Raw genomic sequence first — 14,209 nt, forward strand, 5'->3', positions numbered from 1 at the left:
GACCTATCGGTGGATACAAAACATAACCTGTTCGGCCTGGCGGAGGTGCACATAGTTCCGCTCTCGTCTTTTTGTGCTCAAACAATTCTTGTTTTATTAACAAATCTCATCTATTTATATACATTTCCAAAGTGAAGGGATCATTTATTTATTACGTTTGAAATTTTGATGAAAGTTTAAATTACTTTCCTACCAGCCCTCTCCCCTAACCAACCCCTCTTCTCCTACCCCAACCCCTCTTCCCCTACCCCAACCTCTCTTCCCCTACCCCAACCCCTCTTCCCCTACCCCAACCCCTCTTCCCCTACCCCAACCCCTCTTCCCCTACCCCAACCCCTCTTCACCTACCCCAACCCCTCTTCCCCTACCCCAACCCCTCTTCCCCTACCCCAACCCCTCTTCCCCTACCCCAACCCCTCTTCCCCTACCCCAACCCCTCTTCCCCTACCCAACCCCTCTTCCCCTACCCCAACCCCTCTTCCCGTACCCCAACCCCTCTTACCCTACCCCAACCCCTCTCCCCTACTCCAACCCTTCCCCTCTCCCCAACCCCTCCTCCCCTACCCCAACCCCTCCCCTCTCCCCAACCCCTCCTCCCCTACCCCAACCCCTCCTCCCCTACCCCAACCCCTCCTCCCCTACCCCAACCCCTCCCATCTCCCCCAACCCCTCCCCTCTCCCCCAACCCCTCCCCTCTCCCCCAACCCCTCCCCTCTCCCCCAACCCCTCCCCTCTCCCCCAACCCCTCCCCTCTCCTCCAACCCCTCCCCTCTCCCCCAACCCCTCCCTTCTCCCCAACCCCTCCCCTCTCCCCAACCCCTCCCCTCTCCCCAATCCCTCCCCTCTCCCCAATCCCTCCCCTCTCCCCAACCCCTCCTCCCCTACCCCAACCCCTCCCCTCTCCCCCAACCCCTCTTCCCCTACCCAAACCCTTCCCGTCTCCCCCAACCCCTCCTCCCCTACAGCAACCCCTCCCCTCTCCCCCAACCCCTCTTCCCCTACCCCAACCCCTCCCCTCTCCCCCAACCCCTCTTCCCCTACCCCAACCCTTCCCCTCTCCCCCAACCCCTCCTCCCCAACCCTTCATCTCCCCCTCCCCCAACCCCTCCTCCCCTACCCCAACCCCTCCTCCCCTACCCCGACCCATCCTCCCCTACCCCGACCCATCCTCCCCTACCCCGACCCATCCTCCCCTCTCCCAACTCCTCTCCCCTCTTCCTCACCTTCCTCTTTCATCTCCTTCTACTTGCTCTAATCTTCTCCCAACCTTCCCCGACTCTCCTCTTTCTCCTATAGCCCCCACCCACAACTCTTTTTTTTTCAGTTTGAATGTTCATTGTTTAACTCCTCCTCCTCCCTTCCTCCTTTCTTCCGGTGCGTACGTATTAAGTAGATCTGCTGTCTCCTGAGTAGCATTTTCGTGTGCACGTTTGCATGACTCGAGTCCTGGAACAGAAGCGAACGACTCATGATTTTAAAAGCTGCGCAGAACCCAAATCAAGCGCTCTTTTATGTGCAGCCAAAGCAGCTCAAAATTATTTTGCAAAGAGAAAGAGCTCGAAATGCTCCAAATGCACCATTACTGGTCCCTGTTGAATTTCAACAACGCTGGCTCCTTTGAGCTGCCTTTTCATCTGAGCAAGCCGAGACTTGATTGTGATAAGCTGCGCTTTTTAACGCTCTGAGAGCTCTTTCAGCTCGGCATTTCCTTAGGGGGGGCAAAGGGGCAAAGGGGAGGGGTGCGCGACTTGAAAATGCGAATGATTGTCCTTAAAAACAATGAGCGTGACGGCTCGTTTGGAATTGCCCGAGCAAATGCGTATTCCATCACCTTAATTGCACACGTGACTTCAAATCGTACCTGCTGAGAAACGCGAACAACCTTCATCATTATTTAGCACGAATGCAGTCGTTGTGCAGTGCGATGTACACCACACCTGTACACGGTGGACTAATGAGGCCACATGTGTACACAGCGGACATATACCCTTGTACACGGTGGACACATACCCCTGTACACAGTGGACACATACCCCTGTACATAGCGGACACATACCCCTGTACATAGCGGACACATACCCCTGTACATTGCGGACACACATCGCTGTAAATTGCGGACACACATCGCTGTACATTGCGGACACACATCGCTGTAAATTGCGGACACACATCGCTGTAAATTGCGGACACACATCGCTGTACATTGCGGACACACATCGCTGTACATTGCGGACACATACCCCTGTGCATTGCGGACACACATCGCTGTAAATTGCGGACACATACCCCTGTACATTGCGGACACATACCCCTGTACATTGCGCACACACATCGCAGTACATTGCGGACACACATCGCTGTACATTGCGAACACACATCGCTGTGCATTGCGGACACACATCGCTGTACATTGCGGACACACATCGCTGTACATTGCGGACACACATCGCTGTACATTGCGGACACACATCGCTGTACATTGCGGACACACATCGCTGTACATTGCGGACACACATCGCTGTACATTGCGGACACACATCGCTGTACATTGCGGACACACATCGCTGTACATTGCGGACACACATCGCTGTACATTGCGGACACACATCGCTGTACATTGCGGACACACATCGCTGTACATTGCGGACACACATCGCTGTACATTGCGGACACACATCGCTGTACATTGCGGACACACATCGCTGTACATTGCGGACACACATCCCTGTACATTGCGGACACACATCCCTGTACATTGCGGACACACATCGCCGTACATTGCGGACACACATCGCCGTACATTGCGGACACACATCGCCGTACATTGCGGACACACATCGCTGTACATTGCGGACACAAGTCGTGCTTGAATCTCTGCCCTAATTAACTCGAGCACACTTGGCGTGGACAAAGTGGTGAATGGTAAACTTCGGACAGAGATAAACAAAGCACAGCTTGTGTAATTCTTCAGGGCCTCGCGCAATTGGCTCCTTTGGACCAATAATGACGGTTCCTATAACGATTTGGGACATTTTGAGAAAAAGACGTTACACTCCAGCTTCATCGTATCTCTGCCTCATCGGTTCACATACCCCATGCATCACTCTGTTAAAGGTAAAGGATAGTATCAATAATATAATTACTCAGACATTCGTCATCCGTGTGATTTGAATACGATTCGGATGTTATGTTGGTCGACGTCACCACGTCATGACGTAGCAGAATCACTCTTGGCACTCCACCTCAAAAGGGTTGAATTAACGATCTGTGTCCTGTGGTATAACCTTCAACAGCTTAAAATAAAAGAAAAAATTCCAAGGCTTTATTCCCAAATAATTAATAAAAAATAAAATAATTAATTATAAAATAAAGAGCGGAGGAGGCACTCGTTACCGTTGCCTAAAAAAGAGTTCCAAAGTAAGCTCCATTGTCTTGTATCACGTGACCTACAGTGAGCAGACAGAGCCTGCACCGGCTGACTTTTATTCATGGATATTTCCGTTTACGGACATTTTTCAACTGTTTTGTGATTAATCCTGGGATATTGGCTTTGAGTTGCATCAGTGTGCAAAATTTCAGCTTGCTTCCTCACCGAGAAGGTACTAAACATTTATATCCCCTACCCCCTCCCCCATCTCCTCCCCACCACACTAAGAAAGCGGTCCCGCCCATAAATGAAGGGAGAGGCGAAGTGAAGAGTGAGGAAATTCGAGAAGTTATAAAGGGGGGTGGGGGGGGGGGGGGCTGCAAAAGGGAATCTGAGAGACTGAGGGAGGAAAGGACGTATTGAAAGTTTCATCACGAGAAACTATCAAAGACTTTGTTCAGGGCTCGATCGATTATTTTTTATCACTCGTACGTGTCTACGTTCGTCCTTCTCTTCTGTCGTGTTTCCCTCTCTATCATTCCTTTCACTTTGTTGGTCCGCTCGCATTTTTTTTACCACTCACCTTTACCGTGCACGGTTTGTCCTCGGCATTTGGTCTTTCTTGAGTCTTCCGGGTCCACCCTTTTGCACTCTTCCATATGCAGTATCTTCTCCTCCCATCCTCCCACACCTTCACTTTCGCATTCCACATCAGATAACTCCGTCGCTGAACCCTCAATCCCATCTACGAAGCTCGGGTGCCCTGTCAGGATACACATTCCATACGTGTGTGTAGCACCTCACGGAAACTCGGGTGCCCTGTCAGGTGGCATATTGCAAACGTGCCACGAGCGACGTCACAACACCGTGGGGAAACACCAAGGCCGCGGCTTTGTAAAGGGCGGGAGGGGAGAGAGCTCGGAGGGTCCCAGCTTCAGTTAGGACATGGCAGCCAGAGTCGAGAAATGCAAGGTTTGTAGGGGGTCCATTCTTTACCCCATCTATTTATTTGTTAATCAGCTCACCATCGCCAATTATTCAGCCCATCATTCTTTGCCAATCACCAATCTCTCCCTTCCAGATCGGATGCATGATGCCGGCATATGTCGTGTAAAGTGTTAAGTCATTGCAGATAATAATCTGAGGGTGGGAATGTTCACGTAGGGGATAAGGGGAATGTATGAGTGCTGTAATTGTTGTACATATATGCAATTTCATTGTCTCATCTACCTGTAAATACCTGCTTGGCCTGCCATTGTAAATATTTGCCTTTTTCTTGTTATGGACAACAAAGGCCATTTCTTTAAGAAACCGTGTCTTGACTTATTCTGTCCTTTTTGATGGCGACATAAGACTGCTGAGGCTTTTGGCCAACTCAGTTTGTTAGATAATTTCGATCTCAGGTGTGGTTACGTGACATTGGTTTCACTCGGCCGACTGACTAAGGTCTGTCACGTAACCGCCGGAATCCCCCTTTGCCTCGCTTAGCTCACTGGTACGGTAAACCGACTTTGGGCGGGAGGATCCGGCCAGAGTTAATAGGTGCAAACAGCGTCCGGGGTCTAGTAGACACGCCGACCTCTCGGAGTTATTGAAGAGGTGACGCTGAAAAACGGAAAACAGGAAAACCGTAAACAATATAATGTGTTAGCTTTTGTTATTCACTACACAAAGCATCCTCATGAACATAACAGACGAGATACAAAATCATCAGTTTAACCACACCTTTCATCACACACCACCAGTTTAACCACACCTTTCATCATAGACCACCAGTTTAACCACACCTTTCATCATACACCACCAGTTTAACCACACCTTTCATCACACACCACCAGTTTAACCACACCTTTCATCACACACCACCAGTTTAACCACACCTTTCATCACACACCACCAGTTTAACCACACTTTTCATCACACACCACCAGTTTAACCACACCTTTCATCACACACCACCAGTTTAACCACACCTTTCATCATACACCACCAGTTTAACCACACCTTTCATCACACACCACCAGTTTAACCACACCTTTCATCACACACCACCAGTTTAACCACACCTTTCATCACACACCACCAATTTAACCACACTTTTCATCACACACCACCAGTTTAACCACACCTTTCATCACACACCACCAGTTTAACCACACCTTTCATCATACACCACCAGTTTAACCACACCTTTCATCATACACCACCAGTTTAACCACACCTTTCATCATACACCACCAGTTTAACCACACCTTTAATCACACACCACCAGTTTAACCACACCTTTCATCACACACCACCAGTTTAACCACACCTTTCATCATACGCCACCAGTTTAACCACACCTTTCATCACACACCACCAGTTTAACCACACTTTTCATCATACACCACCAATTTAACCACACCTTTCATCATACACCACCAGTTTAACCACACCTTTCATCACACACCACCAGTTTAACCACACCTTTCATCACACACCACCAGTTTAACCACACCTTTCATCATACACCACCAGTTTAACCACACCTTTCATCACACACCACCAGTTTAACCACACCTTTCATCATACACCACCAGTTTAACCACACCTTTCATCACACACCACCAGTTTAACCACACCTTTCATCACACACCACCAGTTTAACCACACCTTTCATCACACACCACCAGTTTAACCACACCTTTCATCACACACCACCAGTTTAACCACACTTTTCACCATACACCGCCATCATTTGCACATTACATCACTGTGTATTCCATGTCACGTGGTTCACTCTTCTACCAATGAGGGGTCTGTTTTGACACGTGAGGTGACCACGTGACCCGCTGGCATTTGCCAAGATGGTCTCATACAACCCATAAATTAATGGGGTTTTGGAACAGCTGGCGAAACATGGGTGACATAGGGAGTATTAAAGGGTACCTTGATCAATCTTCCTCGGGGAAAGCTGTTAGCATTTGTCTTCAATAAATGATTTCTTCAAAATTAACTTTTGCTTCCAATTGCGTTAACGCTCCAATTGGTAACGTGTGTGTGTGTGTGTGTGTGTGTGTGTGTGTGTGTGTGTGTGTGTGTGTGTGTGTGTGTGTGTGTGTGTGTGTGTGTGTGTGTGTGTGTGTGTGTGTGTGTGTGTGTGTGTGTGTGTGTGTGTAATGTATGTGCGCGTGTGTGTGTGTAATGTATGTGCGCGTGTGTGTGTGTAATGTATGTATGTGTGTGTGTGTGTTTATCATGCTGTTTGTAGGTGTGTGGTTATCATGCTGTTTGTAGGTGTGTGGTTATCATGCTGTTTGTAGGTGTGTGGTTATCATGCTGTTTGTAGGTGTGGTTATCATGCTGTTTGTAGGTGTGTGGTTATCATGCTGTTTGTAGGTGTGTGGTTATCATGCTGTTTGTAGGTGTGTGGTTATCATGCTGTTTGTAGGTGTGTGGTTATCATGCTGTTTGTAGGTGTGTGGTTATCATGCTGTTTGTACGTGTGTGGTTATCATGCTGTTAGGTGTGGCTATCATGCTGTTTGTAGGTGTGTGGTTATCATGCTGTTTGTAGGTGTGTGGTTATCATGCTGTTTGTACGTGTGTGGTTATCATGCTGTTAGGTGTGGCTATCATGCTGTTTGTAGGTGTGTGGTTATCATGCTGTTTGTAGGTGTGTGGTTATCATGCTGTTTGTAGGTGTGTGGTTATCATGCTGTTTGTAGGTGTGTGGTTATCATGCTGTTTGTAGGTGTGTGGTTATCAAGCTGTTTGTACGTGTGTGGTTATCATGCTGTTAGGTGTGGCTATCATGCTGTTTGTAGGTGTGTGGTTATCATGCTGTTTGTAGGTGTGTGGTTATCATGCTGTTTGTACGTGTGTGGTTATCATGCTGTTTGTTGGTGTGTGGTTATCATGCTGTTTGTAGGTGTGTGGTTATCATGCTGTTTGTAGGTGTGTGGTTATCATGCTGTTTGTACGTGTGTGGTTATCATGCTGTTAGGTGTGGCTATCATGCTGTTTGTAGGTGTGTGGTTATCATGCTGTTTGTAGGTGTGTGGTTATCATGCTGTTTGTAGGTGTGTGGTTATCATGCTGTTAGGTGTGGCTATCATGCTGTTTGTAGGTGTGTGGTTATCATGCTGTTTGTAGGTGTGTGGTTATCATGCTGTTTGTACGTGTGTGGTTATCATGCTGTTAGGTGTGGCTATCATGCTGTTTGTAGGTGGGTGGTTATCATGCTGTTTGTAGGTGTGTGGTTATCATGCTGTTTGTACGTGTGTGGTTATCATGATGTTTGTTGGTGTGGTTGTCATGCTGTTTGTTGGTGTGTGGTTATCATGCTGTTTGTAGGTGTGGTTATCATGCTGTTTGTTGGTGTGTGGTTATCATGCTGTTTGTTGGTGTGTCGTGATCACGTTGTTTGTAGGTGTGGTTATCATGCTGTTTGTAGGTGTGTGGTTATCATGCTGTTTGTAAGTGTGTGGTTATCATGCTGTTTGTAGGTGTGGTTATCATGCTGTTTGTAGGTGTGGTTATCATGCTGTTTGTTGGTGTGTGGTTATCATGCTGTTTGTAGGTGTGGTTATCATGCTGTTTGTTGGTGTGTCGTGATCACGTTGTTTGTAGGTGTGGTTATCATGCTGTTTGTTGGTGTGGTTATCATGCTGTTTGTAGGTGTGTGGTTATCATGCTGTTTGTAGGTGTGGTTATCATGCTGTTTGTAGGTGTGGTTATCATGCTGTTTGTTGGTGTGGTTATCATGCTGTTTGTAGGTGTGTGGTTATGAAATTGTTTGTAGGTGTGGTTATCATGCTGTTTGTTGGTGTGTGGTTATCATGCTGTTTGTTGGTGTCGTGATCACGTTGTTTGTAGGTGTGGTTATCATGCTGTTTGTTGGTGTCGTGATCACGTTGTTTGTAGGTGTGGTTATCATGCTGTTAGTGGGTACATTCTGCACTTGAGTTAATTCAATGTTATCACTCACTTCCAGTGAAGGATAACACTGAGTTGCTGAATCGACTCGATATTATTATTTTTCTGGTACTCGATAACATTTCATTGTTGTGCTTACAATTCAACCTGTGGTGACGTCACAATGCCTTGTTTAACTTACCATTACCTACGACCAATATCATTTTGATTTTTACTAGTTGATGGAGGAGGAATCCCTAAATTGTCTTCCTCGTCCCTTTTGCAGAATACCATACAATATGACAAGAGGATGAACAATGGATGAATACATCAATTAACCTCCTTTATTTAATCCATCATTCTTCCTGTGTGCGTGGCAGATGGGACAGTCGTCTTCACCAGCAAGATGAGCTCTTCATGCTAACAAGAGAATGGTCTCTGTGCCCGGGTGATGCGTTTACTGCTGATCCGATCGTATGGAGTCCCGACCACCAACCTCACCACCACCAACCTCACCACCACCAACCTCCCCACCACCAACTTCCCCACCACCACCTTCCCCCACCACCACCACCTTCCCCACCACCACCACCTTCCCCACCACCACCACCTTCCCCACCACCACCACCTTCCCCACCACCACCACCTTCCCCACCACCACCACCAACCTCCCCACCACCAACCTCCCCACCACCAACCTCCCCACCACCACCACTCATCTCCACCATCACCTTCCCCACCACCACCACCCTCATCTCCACCATCCTCTCCACCATCAACCTCCCCACCATCATCTTCCCCACCACCACGACCCTCATCTCCACCATCCTCTCCACCATCACCTTCCCCAGCACCACCACCCTCCTCTCCACCACCCTTTACATCACCATTCTCCCCACCATCACCTTCCCCAGCACCACCACCCTCCTCTCCACCACCCTTTACATCACCATCCTCCCCACCATCACCTTCCCCAGCACCACCACCCTCCTCTCCACCACCCTTTACATCACCATCCTCTCTACCATCACGTTCCCCAGCACCACCACCCTCCTCTCCGTCACCCTTCACACCACCACCCTCCCCACCATCACCTTCCCCAGCACCACCACACTCCTCTCCATCACTACCACCCTCCTCTCCACCACCACTACCACCCTCCTCTCCACCACCACTACCATCCTCCTCTCTGCCATCACCATCCTCCTCTCCACCACCATCCTCCTCTCCACCACCATCCTCCTCTCCACCACCACCACCATCCTCCTCTCTACCACCACCCTCCTCTCCACCAACACCATCCTCCTCTCCACCACCACCCTCCTCCTCTCCACCACCACCCTCCTCCTCTCCACCACCACCCTCCTCCTCTCCACCACCATCCTCCTCTCCACCACCACCCCCTCTCCACCACCACCCTCCTCTCCACCAACACCAGCCTCCTCTCCACCACTACCCTCCTCTCCACCAACACCAGCCTCCTCTCCACCACCACTTCTCTCCACCACCACTTCTCTCTACCACCACTACCACCCCCTCTCCACCAACACCAGCCTCCTCTCCACCACTACCCTCCCCCTCTCCACCACCCTCCTCATCCTCTCCACCACCCTCCTCCTCCTCTCCACAACCCTCCTCCTCCTCTCCACCACCATCCTCCTCTCCACAACCCTCCTCCTCCTCTCCACCACCATCCTCCTCTCCACCACCACCCCCTCTCCACCACTACCCCCTCTCCACCACCACCCCCTCTCCACCAACACCACCCCCTCTCCACCAACACCATTCCCCTCTCCACCAACACCATTCCCCTCTCCACCACCACCCCTCTCCACCACCACCCTCCTCTCCACCAACACCAGCCTCCTCTCCACCAACACCAGCCTCCTCTCCACCACCACTTCTCTCTACCACCACTACCACCCCCTCTCCACCAACACCAGCCTCCTCTCCACCACTACCCTCCCCCTCTCCACCACCACCCTCCCCTGTCCCTCACCCCGCACTGTGTGTGCTCCCCAAAGTCTCAATCTCACCGAGCCAGCAAGGTGCTAAGCACCGTCCATCCATTGCCCAATGGCATTTTTCTCCCTCGGGCGGCTGCACACGGACTCCATGAGACGCTTCACGTCAGCGTACCGCACCGTTCTGTCAGACGAATTGCCACTTAACGTGAGGAGTGGTTTTAGATTAGCACTCGGAGAAAGAGCATAGAGCACTCGACTCCTCGAACGTGAGTGTGCAATTCGTACGCTATTCCTCCGAGCAAAATGACGTGCACAGTAACCACGTACGGTACGCAGAACGCACCGCCGGTGGTGCGGAGCTTTAAGAAACGTTTGAACTGTTATCGGCCTATCGCCATTAAACGGGACATCTGTGGGATCGACATCGACATTTGCGTTTCATCGCAAATGGACGCGATTTTCAAACTCCTCGATGTGCACCGACTTGTCTTATGTTTGGGAGGGGAGGCAAGTGGGGGGCGTGGGGTGAAGGGGGTTTGGGGGGGCGGGGGAGGGCTGTGACGCTTTCATGTTTTCCGTGAGAATTAACCACTTTGAACATCAAATAATCTGAACAGCACATACTAACTGCTCCTTACATAACAAAGGAGACTGCAAATGCATTTACCCTTAATTAATGCTCATTATCAACTTGTAATTCTTTAACGTTCAAAGTTTAAATTCCTGACATTATTATACCTCATTTATAATGCGATCTGTTTCCATGAATAAAATGTACTCATCACCCTTGGGTGTCAATGATTGTGTGAGTTAACCGCCGTGGGAGGATTGCTGATGTTTCGAGCTTTACCCCCTCATCAGTGCACGATTTCACCGCCCGCTTGATGCGACCCACAGTGTCTGTGTAGTTCTGGTGTGTGATGTAATCCTGAAACCTGATGTGATCCATGGGGTGTTCCTCGTTTTTGTCCTCACAAGGATGACGGAATGATTGAGACACATGCTACCAACGAGGGACAAGTTTATTATCTGGTTAGAAATAAAACTCAGATGACAGATTCGATCCACATGGTTAGTGTGCTACGAGTGATCAAACTACCTGCCCCAAGCACACCTGAGACTAAAATATTCGAAACACACACACACACACACACACACATACACATACACACACATATATATATATATATATATACATACACACACATACACACACAAACACACACATATACACACACACACACAAATATATATATATTGTTATGAATTTGGGTAGAGGAATATCTAGAGCCAGATAGATCTGTATAGGTAGGTATCCGACTGTCGTGATAGGGAATCTACCTGTAATAAGTTCTATGTTTTGTCCGCTTTGTCGGTATAAGCTGTATTGGTGTCCCCACCGCGAGGAGGGGGGTGGGGGGGACTTGCTAAATAGGGCAGGGATTATGGATACGATTCCTTTATTTGTCGTCCCCTCTGTCGCCAAACCTGTGTCCATTATGGCAACGCACTCATTTAAACACTTAGATAGGTCCTTAGTGCACTCATTAAATAATTCCACTCCCTTACCACAACAAATTTGGGAAACAGGCAGGAAGCCAGATCGGGGCACTGCCGCATGGGCCGCAGCCAGCCACACCACCAGCTGGGCTGGCAACGAGCCTCGAGCAAGGCTGGGAGCCATGCCCAGGAGGACTGTTGATTGGCCAGGGGGAGGGGCAAGCAACAACAGAACCTTCGAGAGGTCGAGCGATGAGGCTCTGGATGGGGCAGAGCAAGAATTGACGTCACACACAAGGTGACAAAAGGGCTCGCTGGATGACATTTTGCCTCTCTCTTCGCGCTGGACCTCGTGTTGGAGATCGGCCCCTTCGGGTTGGTGATTGGCTTCGTGTGGTGATCGCTGGCCCTGCGTTGGACGCATGGTGCTTTTGGTGCTTTTGGTTCCTTGTGGTGCATTGGTGCTCGGAGCGAGCGTGACCTCGTGTGTTGGACCGACGAGGGGTTGGAGTGGAGCATGCCGCTGAGCGGGTCACTCTGGGCCTGGCGGAGCGCACGAGCGAGGCGGACTGAGGGGGCCGCGTTGGACGACGGACACACAGACTACAGACAGATAAGCACACACCACCTCTTACAATACACGACGAGACATTTCTTTTATTAATTCATTTCCCCTGTGCTGTTGTTCGAGTGTGAGTGTGGGATCCGATTTAGGAACATTATTTATTTACCGTCGTGTTCCCTTGTTCTCGGGTTCTGAAATAAACGTGTTTCTTTTTGTGCATTGAACTCGGGTTTCGTTTGAGTTGCTTTCCTCCAGGGTCGGAGTTGCCGTCGGGGCTAAAGGTAATCGCTTCCACTTCTTCTTCTTCCCTTCCTTCTCCCGTGCTTTTATAGCAAAATCCGTATTTGGTCGTTGCCTCCATTAAAGCCGTTCGGTCCTCCGCAAGCCCTGGTGTTAACCTTAAGGGATCGCGCGACAAATGGTGCCAGGAGTGGGATTTGAACCCTGTTATAAATTTGGTGTCAAGGAGTGTGGAGAATTTTGACGAAAATTTTTCATAGTCAGAGGCGATAAATTTGAATAGTCGATCGGTGCGCGGGACGCGAACGGTGCATCAGTTAAAATCGAAATCGGTTCCTGGTAAAAGCCGCGCGGGGAAGCGACCTCTTCTTTACGAAAGGATGAAAGATGCGGGAAGCATTGGGGGTGAGTCGGATGTAGATGGGGGAGTTGAGCATAGCGATGGAGCTATCAAGGCGGTTCCGAGCGATACCCAGGCTTTAATGCAATTTATGAAGGGAATGGAGGAGAAAATGAATAACAACATGAGGGAAATAAAAAAATGACATGAATGCCCAGAGTAATAAAATGGACACAATGAGTGATCGGTTGGAAGGAAAAATTGAGGGATTGAATAACAAAATGGATGAACAAAAGATTGAAATGAAGGGAATGAAGGAGCAAATTAATGCTCAAACCAGAAAAATTGAGGGGTTGAAGGGGGAATTGAAAGGCTAGAGTGATCAAATTGATGAATGGACGAGTGAGTTGAGGGAAGGACGAACGAATGGTGCCTTTGGGGCCCAGGAGGAGCCAGGGGTGGCAGAATTTGAATCGGCACAAGGGGAATTGAAATTGGGAATTGCACTGGGAATGGCAATCGAATTAAAACGGGAGACTGCATGTGTGGAGGTTATTGGGGAAGTTAGGGAAGGAAATTTAGAGGTGAATGGGGAATGTGAAAATTGTAATGGGGAATGTTTCCCACATCATGGCCTGGAGGTTTATCGGGACCGGGTGGATGTCAAAACACCCTAACCGGAAGATAGATTGAAATCCTTGCTGCACAGGTGCAGTAGTGCAGAGCAAGAGGGGGTAGAGGTATTGGGGGTCCATGTGGTGGAGCTGGACCAGGTATTTATTGGAGAAGGCCTGTCAGGGCCAGAAATGATTTGTAATGATGATGCACATGATTTGACACAGCGGCTGGGGACCTGGGGCAGTCCCATGGAGGTAAAGGTTGACCAGTCCCAAAGGAGTTTGGGGGTAGGAGGTGAGTCGGTCCGAGGAGGCGGTTGAGGTGACCAAGGGGACCCTCACCATGCACTGCGGTTTGGTGGCGGAGGCTCCGAAATTGCAAAACCAGTTGGGGGAGTGTGTTGGCTCCTGGCTGGATTTGGACTTTGGAGGATCGGGAGATAGAGCCTCGGGAAATTTGGTTCCCGTAGGGAATTTAGACCAGCTGCAGGGAAGGGCAGAACAACTGGTGGTAGGAGTTTTTACCTGTAGTTGCGGTTTGGCACAGGGGGTGAAAATTTTTAAAAGGAAATTTAAAATTAAATTAAAAAGGGAATTGGATTTGGAGCAGCCACGGAGGGAGTTAGTCCCCGGGCTGTGGAATTTGGACCAGGCGAGGTCATTGGTGATGGCCTCAGGCAAAAGTTGCCCCTTTCGAAATTTGGGTATGCCAGCC

General features: G+C 49.5%; 1 protein-coding gene across 1 annotated transcript; it reads left to right on the forward strand.

Annotated features, from left to right (window-relative positions):
* Positions 1-615: 615 nt before the first annotated feature.
* Positions 616-9,526, forward strand: LOC144890803 (uncharacterized; the record flags this gene model as incomplete). The annotated part of the gene is made up of 6 exons (XM_078772645.1): positions 616-702; positions 7,805-7,896; positions 8,029-8,126; positions 8,227-8,290; positions 8,646-8,739; positions 8,993-9,526. Coding segments are annotated over 6 exons (969 nt in total), but the record flags the coding sequence as incomplete, so codon positions are not given.
* Between the last annotated feature and the right edge of the window lie 4,683 nt (positions 9,527-14,209).

This window comes from Myxine glutinosa, chromosome 2 (genome assembly GCF_964187855.1).
Source record: "Myxine glutinosa chromosome 2, kmMyxGlut1.1, whole genome shotgun sequence".
Lineage (NCBI taxonomy): Eukaryota > Metazoa > Chordata > Myxini > Myxiniformes > Myxinidae > Myxine > Myxine glutinosa.